This window comes from Lobosporangium transversale (genome assembly GCF_002105155.1).
Source record: "Lobosporangium transversale strain NRRL 3116 chromosome Unknown BCR41scaffold_65, whole genome shotgun sequence".
NCBI lineage: Eukaryota > Fungi > Mortierellomycota > Mortierellomycetes > Mortierellales > Mortierellaceae > Lobosporangium > Lobosporangium transversale.
In genome coordinates, this window is record NW_019029043.1 from 149,467 (window position 1) to 168,268 (window position 18,802).

The window sequence follows — 18,802 nt, forward strand, 5'->3', positions numbered from 1 at the left end:
ACAGAACCTTCGCTCACTTATATATGTATTCAAAAAAAACCCTTGAATGACGAAGTATTTTACAAATATGATAATTTTTATAATTCATAACTTATAATACGAGTTCATAGCTCCTCATCCCAATGCTGACAACTTCAATCTCTGGTCGATATTTCTTGATAATATTTCGAAACTTTTTCATCTCAAGATCGAGCGTGCTCCACTCGTCATAGCCATTAATGTTGAACCTTACGTTTATGGTCCTTAGTTCAGGCCATAGACTTTCATCTCGATTGCGGCGCCGATCTTTGAAATACTCAACCACATCCCTTAGCCCTCCAAGATCGGTCATATCCACATTATCAATCATATCTCTCTGTCTCTCACTTCCACGCCCTGTCCTTAGAGCTGTACCATTATCATTATCATCCTCGAGGTGAAAACCTCTAACGCTCAGCTCCGACAAGCTGACATTGTCATTGAAATTGGACGGGATGATGGAATGACGCAAAGTGGGCCACTGCCTTGTGATGATAGACTTGATCAAACCTCCCTGCTTATCTCCTTGAGACCCCTGTTCCGATTTCAATCCCGCCTGTTGGCTCGTATCATAGTAATAGCGCTCTTTGATCCAATCAATATCCTTATCGCACAGATACGCGACGCCCGTGACCTGCAATGTGCGTAAACGCTTCAAACGAGAGAGTAAACACATACTGACCGGATAACGTGATGGCGTGAGCATTTGAGTTCTATTGATGCATAAATCCTCTAGATTCGGACAGACTCGACTAATGTATCCATATAGTACACGAGCCTGCTCCTCCAAGTCACCCATCCCAAATGAACACGACTCATTAATCTTAATGTGTAACGTCTTCAGCCCTCTGCACGCCCATATACGCCGAGGGACTGGGGATATAAAGCTGTCATCGCCTTCATCATTGTTGCTACGAGGTATAATGCGCAAAAAATTGGACACATAGAGTAAATGCAAAGGGAGGTTGACGTCTGGTGCTTTAAAGTGTTCTAGATGTGGGCTTTCGCACAATAGTAGGTGTATCCAGTTGCCGGTGTTTGGGCCACGGAAAACCAAACTGTTACAGATAGATAATACGATCTCGACACTCGTCAATCGATTCTCTTTTCGATGCATATCCAAAAGTGTGCTAGCCAAGGATAATTTCCCCTTAGACATACTTAGAGTCGCTACCCCCCAGTGCTCAATTAAAGGGAACTGAGATATCGGCGCCACTTCCTCAAAACTTTTGTACCTCAGATCTACTGCAACGGAGACATGGAGGCTCCTGAGCTTCCGACAATGATCCTTCAAGTGATTAAAGAACTGCTCACGTCTTTGCTTGAAGAGTAAACAGTTCTCTGGACAGTCAGCGACCACCCTCCCTTTTATCAGAGGCTTGCAACGGATCATCCGGAGCTCTTTTAAATCAGGACAGTTCTGCGCTAGCGTCTCTAGTGCAGTTTGTAGCAAAACCATGTTGTCGAAGGTGACGGATCGTAGAGGCCATTGCTTACTGGGCCCAGCCTCGATCTCTCCTAATCTAGAGGTCATGTCTCCTGTTGAAAATAACCGAGCCATCACCTTGAGGTTCTTGAGATGAGGGCAATACTCCATGATAGGGCCAAGGTAGATGATGGTACCATCAGGGATACTGTCCAGGTGCAACGTAGTGAGTCCAAGCCCAAAAAAGCCCAAAAGCGGCTGTAATCGTCTCCAGATAACAGACTTTAGCTCAGCGTCGAGAACGAGTGTGCGGATCCTGATAGCTTCAGGAGCTGTTTCTGACAAGGAGATCATAGCATCTTTAAGGGTGGCCCAAGCTGTCTTTTCATAGTTCGCAGGCAACTGCATGATATCGGATTTTGGGAACAATCCTGCCTGGTACACAAGAGTGTAAGCTCCCCGTAAGCTGAGGGCTAACATCTGCTCAGACTCATATTTTACCTTCTTCTCTTGCGCTTGCTCATTCGGACTGCGATCGAATTGAATGGCCTTGATATGGACTGACCTCTTGAGGAGTGGTTGAGCGACGTTGTACCATCGATGACAGACCAGAGGGACAACCAAACGAAGTGTGGCCAGACCGACGTATTGCAGAATGGACTCCATCACCTCTGGGGGGAGAGTGAGTGATATGTTACGAGATGTTTGCCTATCAGACACAGGTACAATTTCTTTAGTAGCCTGCCATGAAAACATCTTGATAGTGTGATACTTTTTATTTTTATTTTATTTTTTTTTATTTTTTTGAGTAAATGAGTTGAGATGCAGACGTTAATGAGGAAAAAGTAAATTGGATGATGACAATGAAGGATTCAGGAGAACACTGAGCACAATGCTGTGTCCGTGCGGTAATGCACAATTGGATTGTATCACGCTTCTTTGTTCGCGCCCAGATCGCTTCAATTGATCTCGAGATAGTCCTATTCCGTCTCAACCACCAAAGATTTTAAACCGGTACAGTAATAGTCCTGAGTTCTAGCTCAGCGCTAAAGCCCCCTCTGTACTCAAATCAAGTAATACAACATCATCAAACCCGTCATATTCTCGACCCGATGCAACCAAAACATGAAGCTTTGTTTAATCGTGGACAATAGGGCCCACATGTGCTTCGTGGTAAAGGTGTACCTCAAAGCTGCTCAAAGGCCTTCGACTGGCGCCTTGAGGTAGCCAACCAAAAGAGAATGCTGTTGCTCAGTACATCATTGGCTTTATATATCGAGTTGGGAAGAGGTACCCTAAAGATAATATTGAAGAGAAAGAGAGTGGCTCCAAAAAGCTCTAGGCCAAGCTGGTGTTGACGCGCAGGAAATATTGGGCCGACTTAACCACTCGAAGCCCCCCCTCCCCCCCCCCCGGCGGTTCGAGGTGATGTGACATCTTAAGGAAGCTACAAAAAGAAGATCACAAGTCTATAGCGGCACACCATGAAGCCTTGGCCTTGATGGTCCTGATAATAGTAATCACAGATATATCTGACTGATCTATTACCCAAAAGCCAGTAATCGTCGAAACATTTTTACCTTTCTTGAACAATATGTCACACCCGCCTGAACTAGACCACGGAGCAATCTGTCCTTGATGCTACCGAGACAAACATTCGGGATGCATTCGGTTTGAGTGGAACCGGAAGGAAGCTTTTTGGAATAATATGGAGCTTTTGGTGAGCCAAGACGATTTCTGGTCTCCCAAGAAGCAAGCTATGAAGCCAAGGCAGTGACACCTATGGTATCCGAGCTCAAAGTGACAAGAAGCGATGTTCTGGATACAAAACGAAAAAAGGGTTACCCCAGAGCAAGACTAATGATCGCCAAAAGAAAAGTAACTAAGAGATATCGATTCATTTGAAGCAAATGTAACGAATGCAATGAGTATGAAGTAGAACATTTTATTATGAATAACTCTTGCGATAGTATATCGATCAGTATCATAGGGAAGAGAGTGTGTACATCTATCTAGAGGAGTAAGAATATCCTATCTCCCCTCCCTGCTCTTTTTTTTTTCTACATTACAACAAATGCCAGATAGTCTACTTGCTGAAATGTCTAATGTTCAAGCTGGAAGATTTATTTATTGTATCTTCAATATAGAAGCTTCCCTAATCTAACTTGCAATGATATACTTTTGCTATTTTGTGTCGCCTGTTAGAAACGGGAGAAGAAAAAATGCTTTATTGGTGACAAGAGACAGATTTCAACGTCGCAAGGAAAAGAGAAAAGGGCCTTTATCACCAAAATTGCAATAAATATCAGATAGAGGTCAGGATCTCAAAATGGCCCCTAGAGTTTTTTTGATAGGATCTCCATCTGTCAAAAAAAAAAAAAAAAAAAAAAAAAAACATCCAGTGTGGTGATACGGGTATTGATACTGACTGTGTGCTAAAGCCGCGAATCTCATTTACAGATGTGGATGAATTTTATGGAAGGAGATATTCTCGCATTCCACAGGAAAATGCGGTAATCATTTCATTCTTCCTGCTGATTTGCTCCATTATAGATAACCTCGACTTCAGGTCGGACCTTCTTGATAATGTCTCGCATATCAGGTCCAAAGCATGGGAGATGAATCGTCTCTAAATCAGGCCATAGACATTCGTTTCTGTTTGCACGTCGTTCTTTAAAGTAATTGAGGACATCCTGTGGTTGACCAAGATGCGTCATATCCACACCGTCGACCACCTCCTCCTCTATGCTCTCAATCTCGTCCTCTCTTTTTTTTTCTTCTTCCTCCCCTTTCATTACCACTCCAGTATATCCAATAGTGTCTGCACTCAAACACTTCATTGACTCCATGAAGCCCTGCTCTGCCATGCTGATGCTATCATGGATATTGACTGGAGTAACGTTAATACTTGCGGTTCCCCACAGTCTTTTAAGTGACTTGGTCATACTGAGTGACCTCTCGTTGCTGTTGTTATCATCGTTATTGAGTCCGTGTATTAACTTTTGCTTCATCTGTTCTCTTGTATCGTAGTAATAATATCGTTTCATCCAATCAATGTCTTGCTCCTCCGATCTGGTAGTATCCCTAAGATGCAAAACCTTCATAGCTCTTAGTCGAGATAATAAACATAAGCTGATAGGCGGCCGAAACCGAATGTTGTTTCTGTGGATGGACAACTCCTCTAGGTAGGGACACACACGGCTAATATATCCATATATTACTCGAGATTGTTCCTCATAGTTTCTCATTTTATATTCGTCCACTACATCGATCCGTAGGTATAATGTTTTGAGTCTTCGACATGCCCATACACGATGGCCAACAACAAATTGGTTTCTTGTGTAGTACTCGTCATCGAATATCAGCTGACGTTCTGGCTTGACAGACAAGGCCTTAGTCACATACAGGATATCCAAAGGAAAGCTAGTGTTTTGAGCCTTAAAATGTTCTAGTAAAGGACATTCACACAAGATCCAGTGCATCCAGTTTCCAATCTTCCTGTTTGCATTAATCGCACTATTGCTATTGAAGGACTTTCCTGTGATCTCAATCGTCGTGAGTCGGTTCTCTAACCTATGCCTGTCTAAAAGCACAAAAGCCGAGGCTGACGGTTTCGAAAGCATACAAAAAGTTGAGACGCCCCAATGCTCCACTCTAGGGAACTGTTGAATCGGCGCCACTTCTTCATACATGTTCCCTCTCAAGTAGCTGGACAAAGAGACATGGAGGCTTACGAACTTAGGACAGCATGACGCCAGGAGCTCAAAGAATTGGACTCTTCTCCATTCGACAAATAGAAAATTTTGGGCATTGTCTGGGATGAGCCAGTTGTCTGTGAGAGGCTGACAATTGATGATCCGGAGCTCTAGCAGATTAGGGCATGCCTGGACAAATACTTCGGTCGCAGTCTGTGATAATACCATGTTGGAAAACGTAGCAGACCTTAGTTTATGATAAAGATTAATGCCAACGCTCGGCCCGTTTATACAATTGTCGTCGTCAGCCTCTCCATGCGGCTCTTTCAGTCTAGACATATTTTCTTTTGATGGATCTGATTTAGACATAATGCAGAGCTCTTGAAGATTCGGACATTGCTCCAAAATCTCGTCAACAGGGACGACGGTCGAGTAGGGGATGTTGTACAAATGTATTTTAGAGAGCCTAGGGCGAAGAAAGCCGAGAAGTTGCACCAACCTTGACCAAACAGAAACTTCCAGGTCAGCATCCAGAATAAGTTGTTGTATTTTGAGTCCACCAGGAACCGTTTTCGATACTGCTGCTGTGAGTGCATTCTTGAGGTAGATCCAGATACAGTCCTCTTCTCCTTGAGCAAGCCTTGGTAAGTAAGGCCTTGCCAATAATCCTGCTTCGTAAACAAGTGTATACGCCGCCATCAGTTTCTGTTCCAAGTAGTCTTCCTCCTGTTGTTGTCGCTGTTGCTGTCGCCGTTGCTGTCTACGATTTAATTTTTTTCCTTGTACTGTAGTTGGCAACTTACAGCTCAAATGTATAACTGAAACTATGGCTGTCCTCTTGATAAGTGCTTGGGCAATTTGATGCCATTGACGACAGACCAAAGAAATAGTGAAGCGAAGATTGCTTTGCGAAACGTATGAAAAAATACGTTCCATGACCTCCGGAGGTAGTGATAATAATCTGCTGTTGTAATTGTGCTTCTTTCTGACCAACTTAGCTTTGGAGGGACGCCATGGCTTCATTTTCAACGGAGGAAGGGTGGGGTTTGCGAGTTTGTGGGAGGAAAGTAAGGTAGCAAAGGGGAATTATTTAAAAACGCAAACATGTCTCATATTGGGGCTGTGATGCGGCGTCTTCATCTGCAGAAGTTCAACTTTAAGCCCCCCTCATTACTTGGTGAATCTACTAGACAATTTTGATTTCAAGCTCCGCAGAAACTGTCCTTTCTTGAGGATTTATTAAAAGTAGACATTATAAATGGGTTGGCCTAATACTAGGTTTATTTATTTATTATTATTATTATTTTTTTTTTTTTTGATAACAAGGAGCTTCGGGGCCATGGGATTTATTTTCTACACTCTATGAACAAAATGCTCCAGAAACTATAGTCAATAAACAGCCATTATTGCACAAACGGCCAGAATCGCTGCATCCATGATTTCATAAACCCTGACCGCCGTGGGGTTGCCCTTTTACTAGGATGGAAATAAAGCGCCACCTTTTTTTTTTTTTTTTTTTTTTAATATCGAGGATCCACAAGGACATGTAAAAGTTATTAAGATGTTAGCTCTGTAAATAGGTTGTCCCACGTCTACTGACTGCTCGTTATCGTCCCTACTAAGAGTACTGATCAATTTTTTTTTTTTTTTTTTTTTTTTTTATAACAAGGACCCACGAGGTCACATCTGCTGTTCGTCGTTGTCTCTGGTGAGAGCCAAAGAATTCACCTCTGCTACGTCTGTGCCTCCCAACACAGTTGCGTCCCCTGGCGCGTTTGCTCACAGAGGTGATACCATTGTCTCTTTCCCAGTTGACGGTGACTTTGCAGCGTCTGTTCCAGATTTCAGTCCTGCCGAGTTCCTCGATTGACTTGACAAAGCGGCAAACAATGTACCTTGAGATCGATGCTGTGGTTCTGAAGATCGTCTTCCATTTTTGTATCAGTTCCTTCGGCACCAAACCGTGGTACAAGTCTTGGACGGTCCAGTGGGTTACTAAGAGTACTGAACAAACAGATATGACTCTTGCCTTTTTTTTTTTGACAACAAGGACCCTGAAGACAAATATGATTCTTGCCGCATCGCCCCTTAATAAACCCAAAGAGGTAATATCACGTGCTATCACGTGGATATAACAAATATAAGTAGCTGGTCACGAAAACCGTTCACGTGAACAATATGAGCCATTGTAGTATAATGGTTAGTATATCTCGTTGTGGCCGAGACGATCCTGGTTCGATTCCAGGCAATGGCAAAGGAGCTCATTCTTTTTTTTTTAATTTTTTTGCAGTATTTTCATTCGTTTCAGTGTTTCAGATGAATAACATTGTTCATGCCCTAGAGAACGACGGTTGGTGAATACAAATTATCAATGAACGCCTGACCTTTACAATTTGAGGGCATTTTAAAAAGAAGTCTGAAATTTAAATTTTTAAAAGCGCGGGGTGAAAAAAAAAAAAAAAAGAGTTCTGAGCATTCTTTTACAACACTACTGATAATACATTAAGTATTTTTTTTTTATTATCACTAGATCATTGGTACTTACTATGTACAATATGTAGACAAAAAGTTTTTTTTTTTTACGACGTGATCAAGATTGAGCAAGTCGACACAACCGTTGAGACTACCAACAAGACTGAGTACACATTCATAGCATCCATCATTCGCCTTCGAAGACTGGTCGTGGTTGTGGCTGTGGTCGTAGTGGCCGTCATTGACATCTTTGTTCTCGAATGGGTCTTTGACACAAACCCCCATGGTCTCAATCCTGGTCCTGCAGCACTAGGTAGAAAAAGACGTCGTTCAGGATATAGCCGATTACAGGCATCGATAAAGTTCCAGGTCACATCACAGTCTGTGTAATTGTTCCTGGCTCGACAACCCGCACAAGTACGCAATGGCTCGAGATTGTTCTGGACACAGAGACAGTTGTCGACGACAGGATCTCGACCAATTGTAGGGATATCGATTGGGATGTCAAAGTGATTGATATTCTGACAGAACAAGGACTTGGCAAAGAAGGGAGCGCAAGCAATCGTGCAGGCCATCTTTTTTTTTTTTTTATTTTTTTTTATTTTTTTTTCTTTCTTTATGTGAAGATTATTTCGTTATGTCGCCCTTGTAGTCCAGAGACGTAATTAATGAAGGTTGAATGATTAATTAGGGAAAGCGGTATTAGGGGTTTTTATTTTTTACTTTGACGATCAAGGAGACAGAAGAAAAAAAGAAAAGAAAGGCAGGGAGAGAAAAAAAAAAAAGAAAGAGACTTTACTGAATGCAATGCGTATTTATACACTAAAAGAAGGAGTTGGGAAGAGAAAGAAGAGAAGTAGAAGAAAATAAAGAAGAAAAAGACTGTCTCAATCTTTGTTCTTCATCCTCATACTGAATAAATTACATCTTTTTACATCTTTTTTTTTTTTTCCTTTTCTTGAGTTAAACAAAAAATATCAATGATCACGCTGTAGAAAGAAAAAATAGAATACATGTAAAAAAGACTCGACGGTCGTTGTAAAATATTTTGACGCGTGATGTTCCATGTTCCCCTATTTCGTTATTTGTTTGTTGAAGACGTAACCGCCACACTTCAGTTACTCTGGAATGCCCTTTTTTTTTTTTTATTTGTAAATACTTTACATGCACACATGCACCTCTTCCCCCTTTTACTTGATTAAATTTTAGTCTAGTGAAAAAAAAAAAGATTGTCTATTTGGACTTGGGCCATGGCTCGTGAACAAGGCACAGGCTTAGAGCGGCGTAAATTAAGGCACATTAACATTAACGTACCCAATTGGGGTTGGGCTGAAGTTGTGGATCATGTGTCCATCGTTCTTGATCCCTGATCAGTCCTTTTTTAATGGCTCCAGGAACAAAACAGCATTTGATTGCATGAATCTTATCAGTAGACAAACATTCAAACAGTCATCACGTGATATATATAAAACTAGTGTAAAATAAAATGTTGATGTTTATGAGTTTTAAGTGCATGAATCAGCTGAATAAAAAGTAAGTGTAGTTTTTTTTTTTTTTTTTTTTTTTTTTTACTTGGCAAGGCCTTCCAAGATCAACCGGACAGCCTTGTGCTCTTCGTCAGGTTTGCCCTTGATCAAGTTCTCCATTTCCTTTTGCAGAGTTATTGAGGATCTCTTCTTGGCCTCTGTCGAAATCAACAGCTTCTTGGTTTCTTCTGCTGTCTCTGGGTTCTCCAACAAGGCCAAAATAATAAATGCGCTATTACCGCCTTCAAGTACATAGAATCCGATATAGGGGGAGATCTTGGCCAACAATGCTTTAGCGAAATGTAAACTAGGCTCCGCGAGCGGTGCCTTGTAATCTGACAGGATCAAAGTCTTATAGAGACGATCTGTAGGCATGGTTAATAGTGGATTTGGCTCTTCAGATGTTGACTCTGCAGGATTTGCTGCTGCTATCTCCAAGAGCGCATTCATAGCAGGGGTCTTATCGCCCACTGCGTGTAACATAGTCTCAAGAACAACCTGACTGGACAAAGGCTCGCTTATGAGACTCCTGGCTTTGGTGGCGATCAAAGAGATCAGTGAGGGGGAAATATAGCTGAGTAATTCTGCAGAACGGACAGCCGCATCCTTTTTACTGGTATTGGCACGAATAGCATCACCTTTAGCGAGAAGCTCAATGTTCTGAGGGGAGATATACTTTGGTGATCGCCCTGCAAGCAAGTAAAGAATAACACGACGACCGAATTTATCCTTGGCAATATCTTCCATCTCCTTGATAATCTCTGCCAAAATAGCCTTGCTCATCAACACTGTGTCATCAACAACATCAAACATCCTAAGCATGACCATATGGCCGTACTCTTCCTTGCAAATCTTCACAACAAAGGGTTTCATCGTCTTCAGCATCGCTTTACGATCTTTTGGCGTGGCATACAGTAAGCAGTACATAGCAACCTGTGCACCCTCCTTTGTATGCAGCATCTCAACTGCTTGTTCCTTCATCAAATCCAACATTTCCTATATATCATGAAATGGTATAAGAATAACCAGTCAACAAAAGTCCTTTCCAATAGCGATAGTCAGAGTAGTGCGTACAAAAAAAAAAAATAAAAAATAAAAAAATTACCTGAATACCCTTGGCATCAGCATGCTCGAAATATTCAAGCAAACCACGATGTACAATACTGAGTCCGATGGTTCCCTTCTCCAAGCATCCGGTCAGAGTCTCCATGAGATGCTTCATGATGGTGTCCTTCTTTGCTGGGTTTTGTTCTAGAATCTCTGATAGTGTCTTCTTGTCTCCAGTTTTAAACAAACGATACTCAGGTCCATAAAACTCCTGGATCAATGCTGCTCTCTGAGCTGAGTTGGCATAGATTGAATAAGCATCCTCGATGATTGATGAGGCCTCCTTGTGTTTGATCAATTGACGAACCTTTCCGTAAAACTCTTTGATGATGGCTTCCCTGTATTTTTGGCAGTAGTTGAGGATCTTGATCACAATGAACCGTCCATACATGGATTTGGAGAGCGTCAAGTAGTGACCGACCAATTCTCCTGCAATGACATTACGTTGGGCTTCATTTCCATGCTTCAGACAGGATTGAATGATACGCGACATGTCGTGCTTGAAAATAAGCTCCTGAACCTTTCCTGTAATCAGTGCCATCATGTCCTTCATTACTGCCTGGCGTTCAGCCTTTGGCAATTCTTTGAGACGAAGCTTCTCCCACAGCTTCTTGGCTGGATAGATGAGCTCTGCATTAGGTTTGTGCGATCGACGCTCATCACGGAGTGCCTTCTTTTGAGCATTTGATTCTTTGCTGGCTAGAAGGGTGGAATTAATAAGAAGAAGTTTGTGTGGTCCGTTTTTATAACGATATCAATGGTGTTGGTTATTGAAGAAGAAAAAAAAAAGTGGTGAAATGATTCCATTAATCGAATTCAAGGATAGAATGCCAATCGGAATGGATATATACATATATCAATATAAAAAAAGTTTCTTTTTAGTCAGTCTTTAGCTCCATAAACTTATTAAATTAATGACACATTTGGCTTTTCAGTATTTATCAAGACACATACACAACTTATTCTTCTGGGCAGCTGTTTGGTCAGGCACATCAGCGTCCATACTGTGCTCCTCATCATCGTCACGAATAGGCTCTGCTTCCAGCTCACCCTCATCCTCATCTTCATCATAGTCATCGCCATCGTTGTCTTTTAGATCTTCATCAAGGGCTTTACCAAAGATGGTCTTCTTTGGTGCTGCAGCCTTCGCTTCCTTAGTCGTCTTGACCTTTTTCTGAGGCTTCTCAGCAGTAAAACCGGTTTTGCGCTTAGCAACAGCCATCGGTATATATATTAATAGAAATAAAGTAAGAGAAATGGAAGAGAAAAAAAAAAGGAGGAAGAGGAAAGAATGAGCAGTTGGATGAGAATTTGTAGGTGAGTTGATGTATACAAGGTCATTGGGCGGCTCCAAAAGAAAAAAAAAAAAAAAAGTGGCGCATGTCGAATCTTTGTTGATGTTTTTGAAGCCGTCACAAAAATGGTTTGCCACTAAAAATTCGTGATCAATTTATTATCGATACAAGCTCTATCTAGTGTCTCATTTTGTAGCAAAAATTTTTTTTAAAGCATTTCCAAGGTTTTAAAGACCAAGAGCTATTGCTATAGCGACAGAGACAAATGTCAAGGCAACGTTTGAAGATGAACTAGAATATGATGGGGCATTATTGGTATTGTCCCCAACATCGCCAAGGTCGCGGTTAGGGTCATTCACCCGACAGTCAGAAATGAACTTCTTTTTAAGGTTGCCAGCGTTGTTCAAATCCTTGCAGGCCAAGCATCGAGCTAATAGGATCAATATATATTATTATTAAAGTACTCTTATAAACCAAGAGAAAATAATAGTAGTAACGATAAAAATCAAAACAAAAATAAGTCTTACTGTAGAGCTGGAGGTTATCTTCTGTACAAAGACAATCATCGAGTCGAGGATCAATGCCGATTGCAGGCATATTATCCTGTAAACCGTCCCTGACATTGCCGCAGAAGACAATCCTTGCATTAATAGGCGCGCAATCGACAGTACAGTCAGCAGCTTCGGTCATTAAGGGAATGGTTACAAGCAAGGCTATAGCAACCAGGACAGTTGTGTAGATAGTAGCGGACGCACGAGTGAAAAGCATGTTTTTCCTTGCTGGTACTTTATATAATGGATGGATGGTGTGAGTAGAGAGTGCCTGAGTCAAGAAAAAAGAAGTCTTTTTTATACGGGTAGGGGGGTTTTTTTTCTTGCTTGAGATAGCCAGCACCGGGACAAATTAATGGGCAAAAGTAAATTTGTTGATCGCAATCTCGCTGATGATGAAGGAAACAGGAAAAAGGGAGGGCAGAAAGGGACTTTGATATTCATTTTTTTTTTTTGTCATCATACTCACATGAACATGGTCTTGAACAAATCGAATCAGAGTGATTTACAGCCTTGAGGTCAAACATTTCCTAGACTATAGAAATGTTATAAATTGCTAGAACATCAGTAAACATGTCTTTCCTCGATCCCTGAATCCACTGTCTTATTCCCTCGAATAGAAAACATTTTCTTCTCGAATGATTACGCCTCCTCCTATATTTTCTCATGTGAAAAAGGAAGAAGCGAAAAATTAGATGTAACGCCTCAAGTTGAGGCTGAGCAAGAAGACGGTGTGCAAACAGTTTTTATGGCTGAGCATCTTAATCCACTGCGCTTATATAATATTCCCACGATTGTATTTTTTTTCCTTTAGCTTGCCGCATCCACTCTCTTTCTTTGTCTCGCCTGAATCTTGTGACGATTTTTGGTGCTCAATAGTGAATGTGAAATCCAAAAGAAGCCCTGAAAGCAAACCCTGAGGAAGCTTTGAAAGATGATGCACATAAACATTTTGGAACATTATCTACATCCATTAATCTCAGACTTCAACTGGTGTGGTAATGGTCATACACGATTTTTTTTATTTTTATTTTTTATTTCCACAAACATTTCAGTAAACAAAATCCACAAATCCTGAAATCAGAATAAGTCGTGGCAATATAGCCACTTGAGGAAGAAATCACCGAGGAAAATCATGGGTTTGCCATCTGACTTATCCTCTGAAGGCGCAGCGATCTTTGTCAAAAGTATTTATACACTCTGCAAGTCGTCTTGAAAGCCTTCACTATCCTATTAAAAAAAAAAAATGAATGATTTAAATCCACTTATCATTGATCCTATCACTTCGCGAAATAATGGCACTGGGGTCGTCATCGATAACGAAACAGCCAAGATGATTAAAGATGTACGCCTTTTATTGCAAAATCAACCCGGCAAAATCCGTTTGTTTTCAGATGGTTCATTGATCCATCCCCACACAAAATATGCAAGTATGGGGTTTGCTTGCGTATATTTAATGGCAAATAATTTATACAAGCTCGGTGTTCTTGGGACTATTGAGGGACACGTTAGCTCAACCACAGCCGAAGCTGCTGGGCTACTCTCAGCTATTTGTTCGTGTCCTCGTGGTCGTAAAGCAACTATATTCTGCGATTGCAAGCCCGTGGTTGACCAATTTGCAGTCATAGCGAAGTCTACTGAAAAGATTCCAACGCGGTGGCGGTGTGCCGACTTGTGGCACATGATATATGAAGCCTACGAGAAACAAGGCCGCCGAATAACCGTCCAATGGACACCAAGTCATAGTGGAAAGGATGGAAACACCATAGCTGACCAATGGGCAAATAAAGCTCACTCCTCAGGCTTGGCATCGTGGAGAATAAAAAAGGCCACTGGCGCTACCAAGTAGATGAGCGAGTCCATACTCTCTGTAAAATGGCAAAAAAATAAAACCATATTATTGTTTTTATGGCACAAAAGCACGAGCCATATATCTTTACCTTACAGGGTTCTAGGACACAATCATTCTGTATATACTGTATATACATAAAGCTTCTCTTAACTAGGCTATCCCTGACCGCGGCTTCTGCAGCAGGTTTCAAGGATTTACAGATATTATGCGTGGAGTCTAAGCAAGCTATCAATCTTGCTCAGTGATCATGATTGCTCGCTTTTTTTATTTTGATTTGACTAAATCAACTCTAGACACATGGCAAAAATGCTGCTTGTGGTTGATATCAGCAAGAATCTGTGATCACTATTTTGTATATTTATATTTGGATATTTCCTGCTGAAGTCTTTATCCCTTGTCTCTTTTTTTTTTTTTTTTTTTTTTTTTTTTTCTTTCTTTAATCATCATCCATTCATTATACTTGTCTGTCCTTAGGAATGGGTGTCCTAGGCCTATGGCCCCTTCTCCAAGAGAAGGGATATGTGGCAGGTTTCTGACCTCAATGCCCCAACAGCACTAATAGTTTCAACTTTTTACAAACTGATTCCCAATCAAAATATCACGTTGACGCCCTTGCTTTTTATTCAACCATCCGTTCCGCTTACACGACTCATGTCCAAGATCATGCTCATGTTATCGTTGAGCAAGCGTTGCTGCGGCGTAGGCTTCCACAAAGTGCGACTCTGTATCTGGATGGACCGTCTCCCAAAGAAAGAAGGCTGATGCATGAATGTCGTGAGGAGGCCCATTCAAAAGCCGCGCACCATGTTCAAATCCTCCTGGACGCCTTGCAAGAACGGGCTGACAAAAAGCTCATGCAGGCCAAGCGAAAGTTGGGTCTGAACTACTTGTCTGGCAAATTCCAAAAACATGCTCTGATATTAAGTAGTCATCATCTTTAACAAACGACAAGACCTGCATTATCCATATTGTAATGGGAAGAAGCCATGGCCCATGCCTGTAACCCATGCAACAACAGCAAACGTGAGAGAAGACTATGTCCGCGAAACACAATAAATTTCGGGGGAGTTTTTTTCTTTTTTTTTCTTAATGAGTTAGTCAAACTCTCCTGCAATCATCCATTTTTGGCCTCGGCGAGATCATTTTTTATACATCTCGGCAATGCTCTTCAGTCCGCCTATGGCGCTCTTCAGTTCGTCTGCGGTGTGGATCACAGTTGGATATGGCAAAGCATAATGGACAAAAAAAAAAAAAAACAAAAAAAAAAACAGATATCAGAAAGTTTGTTGTCTATTGTTATTAGTTGAATTGAATTGATGTCAATTAACTTACAGAGTTTCTCTTCTACAGATCTTAGACGAGATGCTATGGTGTCATCACCATCACTACCATACTCGTCGGGAGCTTCAGAACGCGATGGTGGGGCCACGCGGAACATCCTGTCTAATCCATCTAATATACGAGTGGTACACTCCAGAGGTTCACCAGCCGAAGAGATGGGCCAAAGTGAATTTGCCAGGGTTGTTCTGTGAACTGTAGCTCTTCTTCTGAGGTGTGATTTGGCGAGATAGGTTCCGCGATGGGATCTGACGGGGGGAGGAGAGCGAGAGGAGGGTTCTGTGGACATGATGACTGGGGTTGGGTCGAGATGTGTGTAGGACCTGCCGGACTTGATAGGCAGTATTACAAACGTTGCGTTTTTTGGACTTTTTTTTTTTTTTTTTTTTTTTTTTTTTTTTTTCGCCCGAAATAAATCTGAAAGCCTCGCCTTGCACTTATCGCATCCGTGGACATGTCGAGGAAACGTTGAGCTCCAGTTCCATTACATGCTTCCCGGGCGGCTTGAACTTGCTAGTTTTTGTTGGTGTGGCAGTCTAGGTGATGGGCAGCTTGTTGAGAACAAATGGTTTGATGTAAACGGCAGCACTTGCAGGGGAAGCAAAGCTCTCTGTAGCATCATAAGGAGGAAGCGTGGTATTCTTGTTTTTTTTTGTTATCGCTTTATCCTTATTTCTTTACACCGGTTTACTTGGTCAATTTTTTTGTCCAGGTCACTTACATTTTACACGGATCTACTTCGTTCGTATTTTTGTCCAGTCTACTGCGTCGATTTATCTTCACACAGGTCTACTTCGTTGGCATTTTATAACAACTGACATTTATATCTTACACGAGTCTACTTCGTCTGTTTTTTTTGTCATATCTTTATGTGGACCTACTTCGTCGGCTTTTTTTGTCTAGTGACATTCTCAAATGAATCCCGTAGCAGCATCCTTGTGTCCCTGAATCAAGGGCGATACCCAGAGGAGGCCTTTTCAGACCGAATTGTATTGAGCGAATGCTATTTTTTTTTTAGGTTGACCAATAGAAAAAGATGTAAACAAATGAAAATGCAATACGGTATTCGATGGCACAATACGCAAAGATGAGAATTGTGCCATCGAATGCTAGTCTGGCTTAAGGGTTGGCGTGAGATCCAAAAAAAATAGAATTCGATCCAAAAAAAATAGCATTCGATCCAAAAAAAATTAGCATTCGATGGCACAATTCTCATCTTTTGCGTATTGTGCCATCGAATACCGTATTGCATTTTCTTTTGTTTACATCTTTTTCTATTGGGCAACCTAAAAAAAAAATAGCATTCGCTCTCAACTTCCCAACCAATAGAAATTAGCATTCGCTCAATACAATTCGGTCTTGAAAAGGCCTCAGAGAGTATAAATAGTCCACTACGTTATAGCTAAATAAAGTATCCTTTGACCTTCGATTCCACCTAAGATCGCCTTTGATTGTTACTATTTACAATAACCGAGCAATGTGGGGTTACGATCCACATTCAACTCCCATTTATCTTTAAACTTCCGGTTATTATTTTCTATTTTTTAAGTGAAGTCCCTTCGTCACACAAAACAAAAAACATGTTTCCCTCCAACACAAACAATATTGCTTCTGGTCAATCCGACCGCATGGTACCCCCTAGGAACGATGAACAAAAGGGCGACTATGTTCTGACCGATCTCGAGCAAGACATGGATATTGACGACTTATTTGGAGAGGAGCAGGTCATCCCCAGCGTTCCTCTCAGCGATGAAGGACTGCTCCTGCAACTCCTCGCTGAACACAAGGTTCTGGTGCTAAGAAAGAGAGCCATTGCCAGCTACACCTTATCCATTCCAGACTACGAATCAGACTTGACGACGAACCTGTTCAACCCCCTGACGACATAACTGCAGAAAAGCTAATTCAATATTTAACAGCGGCTCAGGAACATGATGCCAATCCTTCATTCTCAGCCTCTGCAGTATACCATGCTCCATCATCATACAATCTTCCTCATATCTCTCCTGCACCTGGCATGAACAACATGCAGTCGGTCTGGTCGAGAGAAGGCGTCAAGTCCAAATTTCTATTCGAACCAAAGCCAAACGCTCCGCCGACCCTTTGGCCCCCAGCAATAACAAGCAAGTCCTGGAAAAAACTCAGACTGAACTTGACGCCGTCTCGTATAAGATTTCATTACTGCAAGATACCGAGAAGGAAGTGTTGGCACTCGATGCAACTCCGAAAAAGAACGGAGGCCTTCCAGCAATTCGCTATAAGAGTCTCCAAAGAGGTAAGGGTTTATGCATTAAGGATGGTAATGGGATGGTGCTTGGTTTACTCACATCCGCTATAGACTCGGAGACACATAATGTCATGGTCACACCTCAGGGGAAGGATGGTGAAGAAGTTCATCTCCATCAGAGACTTCGTTAAGATTCTTAGCGATCTTAGCGGTCCCACTTCTGCTCTCCGAGCACAAAAGGAGCAAAAGTCTCCACAGGACTCTACCGCTGTAGGGCCTCTTAGAAACAAGAATAATCACAATAACCGATTTTCTGCTTATAAAAAATCATCGATCAAAGAATCGACGCGGCCTGCTCCTGGCTCTTACCAGTGCAGTCGCTGTGGGGTGAACAACACCCATAATACGAACGATCGTAAATATTGCAATCATTGTAAAAAACCGGGTCATACATTTAATGAGTGCCGCAACCGGCAGAGGTTGAATGGCAACGGAAAAAATGATAATGAAAAGCTCGCTCATCATAAGAACGCAAACTTCTCTGCTGAAGGTGCGTACATTAAACAATCTGCAAAAATGATGTCTGACAAAAACACAGCATCCTCTAACATATGCATCTCTTCTGCTATCACACAGGCAAAAATAAGCCTTTCAGAAAATAAGCAAACGGAGACATATACGGACGATCCTACAGACAAAACGATAAAGGGCACCGTGGCGCATAAAGCCTCACACAAGCGAACAGCTGGTGAATATGAGGACAAGCCATCTACCATGCTAGAAACTGCACGAAAAAAGATCAATGACATTGATAATAAAAAAGAAATTTTCGATAAACAAGCTTTTATTTCTTCTCGAAACCCTTATCATAAAGCAATGCAAAATCCTGAAGGAAATTATGAAACAATAGACTGGGAATCAATGATAAAAAATGATCTGGCGCTTCACTCGCAAGCAGTTAAGCATCCTTGCCCCGAAATCATCAAAACCTCGTCATTGTCGAAAAAAGATGATAATCCCCACAAAGCTCCATCAGCCTCTACACTGCAGCAAGCGGATAAGAGGATTGTTGTGCATGTCGTTGTCAACAGCGAGCGGATGGAAGCTCTTCTTGACATGGGCGCGACTGATTCATCTATCAGAAAAGATATCGTCGCCAATCTTGGCATCCATACCACTCCTATCGATGGCATGGTACAAGGATTGTCTCAGCTCCTTTAGAAGTCATTGACAGCACTTACCCCATCATTATCGGGATAGATCTATTTCATCAGCTTGGCTTCTCCATCTCTGGT

The 18,802-nt window shown here is 41.7% G+C and overlaps 7 protein-coding genes and 1 non-coding gene across 8 annotated transcripts; 5 read left to right on the forward strand and 3 right to left on the reverse strand.

The window, feature by feature from the left end:
- Positions 1–91: 91 nt before the first annotated feature.
- Positions 92–2,200, reverse strand: BCR41DRAFT_401623 (hypothetical protein; the record flags this gene model as incomplete). Its single annotated transcript, XM_022029233.1, has 1 exon — positions 92–2,200. The coding sequence occupies one exon, from the start codon at positions 2,198–2,200 to the stop codon at positions 92–94; it is 2,109 nt and encodes a 702-aa protein (XP_021876016.1).
- Positions 2,201–4,311: 2,111 nt separating this feature from the next.
- Positions 4,312–4,579, forward strand: BCR41DRAFT_363728 (hypothetical protein). Its single transcript, XM_022025935.1, has one exon. The coding sequence runs from the start codon at positions 4,316–4,318 to the stop codon at positions 4,472–4,474; it is 159 nt and encodes a 52-aa protein (XP_021876017.1). The 5' UTR covers positions 4,312–4,315; the 3' UTR covers positions 4,475–4,579.
- A 2,626-nt stretch (positions 4,580–7,205) lies between these two features.
- BCR41DRAFT_390357 (hypothetical protein) lies at positions 7,206–8,184 on the forward strand (the record flags this gene model as incomplete). Its single annotated transcript, XM_022028211.1, has 2 exons — positions 7,206–7,244; positions 7,735–8,184. The coding sequence occupies 2 exons, from the start codon at positions 7,206–7,208 to the stop codon at positions 7,999–8,001; spliced, it is 306 nt and encodes a 101-aa protein (XP_021876018.1). The 3' UTR covers positions 8,002–8,184.
- Positions 7,322–7,393, forward strand: BCR41DRAFT_t148. The gene has a single exon. It is a non-coding gene; the product is annotated as a tRNA-His (tRNA).
- Positions 8,185–9,179: 995 nt separating the features above from the next.
- BCR41DRAFT_342691 (armadillo-type protein) lies at positions 9,180–11,589 on the reverse strand (the record flags this gene model as incomplete). Its single annotated transcript, XM_022022301.1, has 3 exons — positions 11,199–11,589; positions 10,243–10,943; positions 9,180–10,133 (listed from the first exon to the last, which is right to left on the reverse strand). Exons 1-3 carry the CDS (start codon positions 11,464–11,466, stop codon positions 9,180–9,182), a joined length of 1,923 nt encoding a protein of 640 aa, XP_021876019.1. The 5' UTR covers positions 11,467–11,589.
- Positions 11,590–11,763: 174 nt separating this feature from the next.
- BCR41DRAFT_390359 (hypothetical protein) lies at positions 11,764–12,307 on the reverse strand (the record flags this gene model as incomplete). The annotated part of the gene is made up of 2 exons (XM_022028212.1): positions 11,764–11,969; positions 12,067–12,307. 2 exons carry the CDS (start codon positions 12,305–12,307, stop codon positions 11,767–11,769), a joined length of 444 nt encoding a protein of 147 aa, XP_021876020.1.
- A 1,029-nt stretch (positions 12,308–13,336) lies between these two features.
- On the forward strand, positions 13,337–13,939 carry BCR41DRAFT_401628 (hypothetical protein; the record flags this gene model as incomplete). Its single annotated transcript, XM_022029234.1, has 2 exons — positions 13,337–13,435; positions 13,568–13,939. The coding sequence occupies 2 exons, from the start codon at positions 13,337–13,339 to the stop codon at positions 13,937–13,939; spliced, it is 471 nt and encodes a 156-aa protein (XP_021876021.1).
- Positions 13,940–16,860: 2,921 nt separating this feature from the next.
- BCR41DRAFT_401630 (hypothetical protein) lies at positions 16,861–18,728 on the forward strand (the record flags this gene model as incomplete). Its single annotated transcript, XM_022029235.1, has 3 exons — positions 16,861–17,147; positions 17,236–17,555; positions 17,689–18,728. The coding sequence occupies 3 exons, from the start codon at positions 16,861–16,863 to the stop codon at positions 18,726–18,728; spliced, it is 1,647 nt and encodes a 548-aa protein (XP_021876022.1).
- Positions 18,729–18,802: the final 74 nt, after the last annotated feature.

Excerpts from the sequence above, each read along its gene's own strand:
- BCR41DRAFT_363728 (XM_022025935.1), top strand. The coding sequence starts at position 4,316 with ATGCTATCATGGATATTGACTGGAGTAACGTTAATACTTGCGGTTCCC.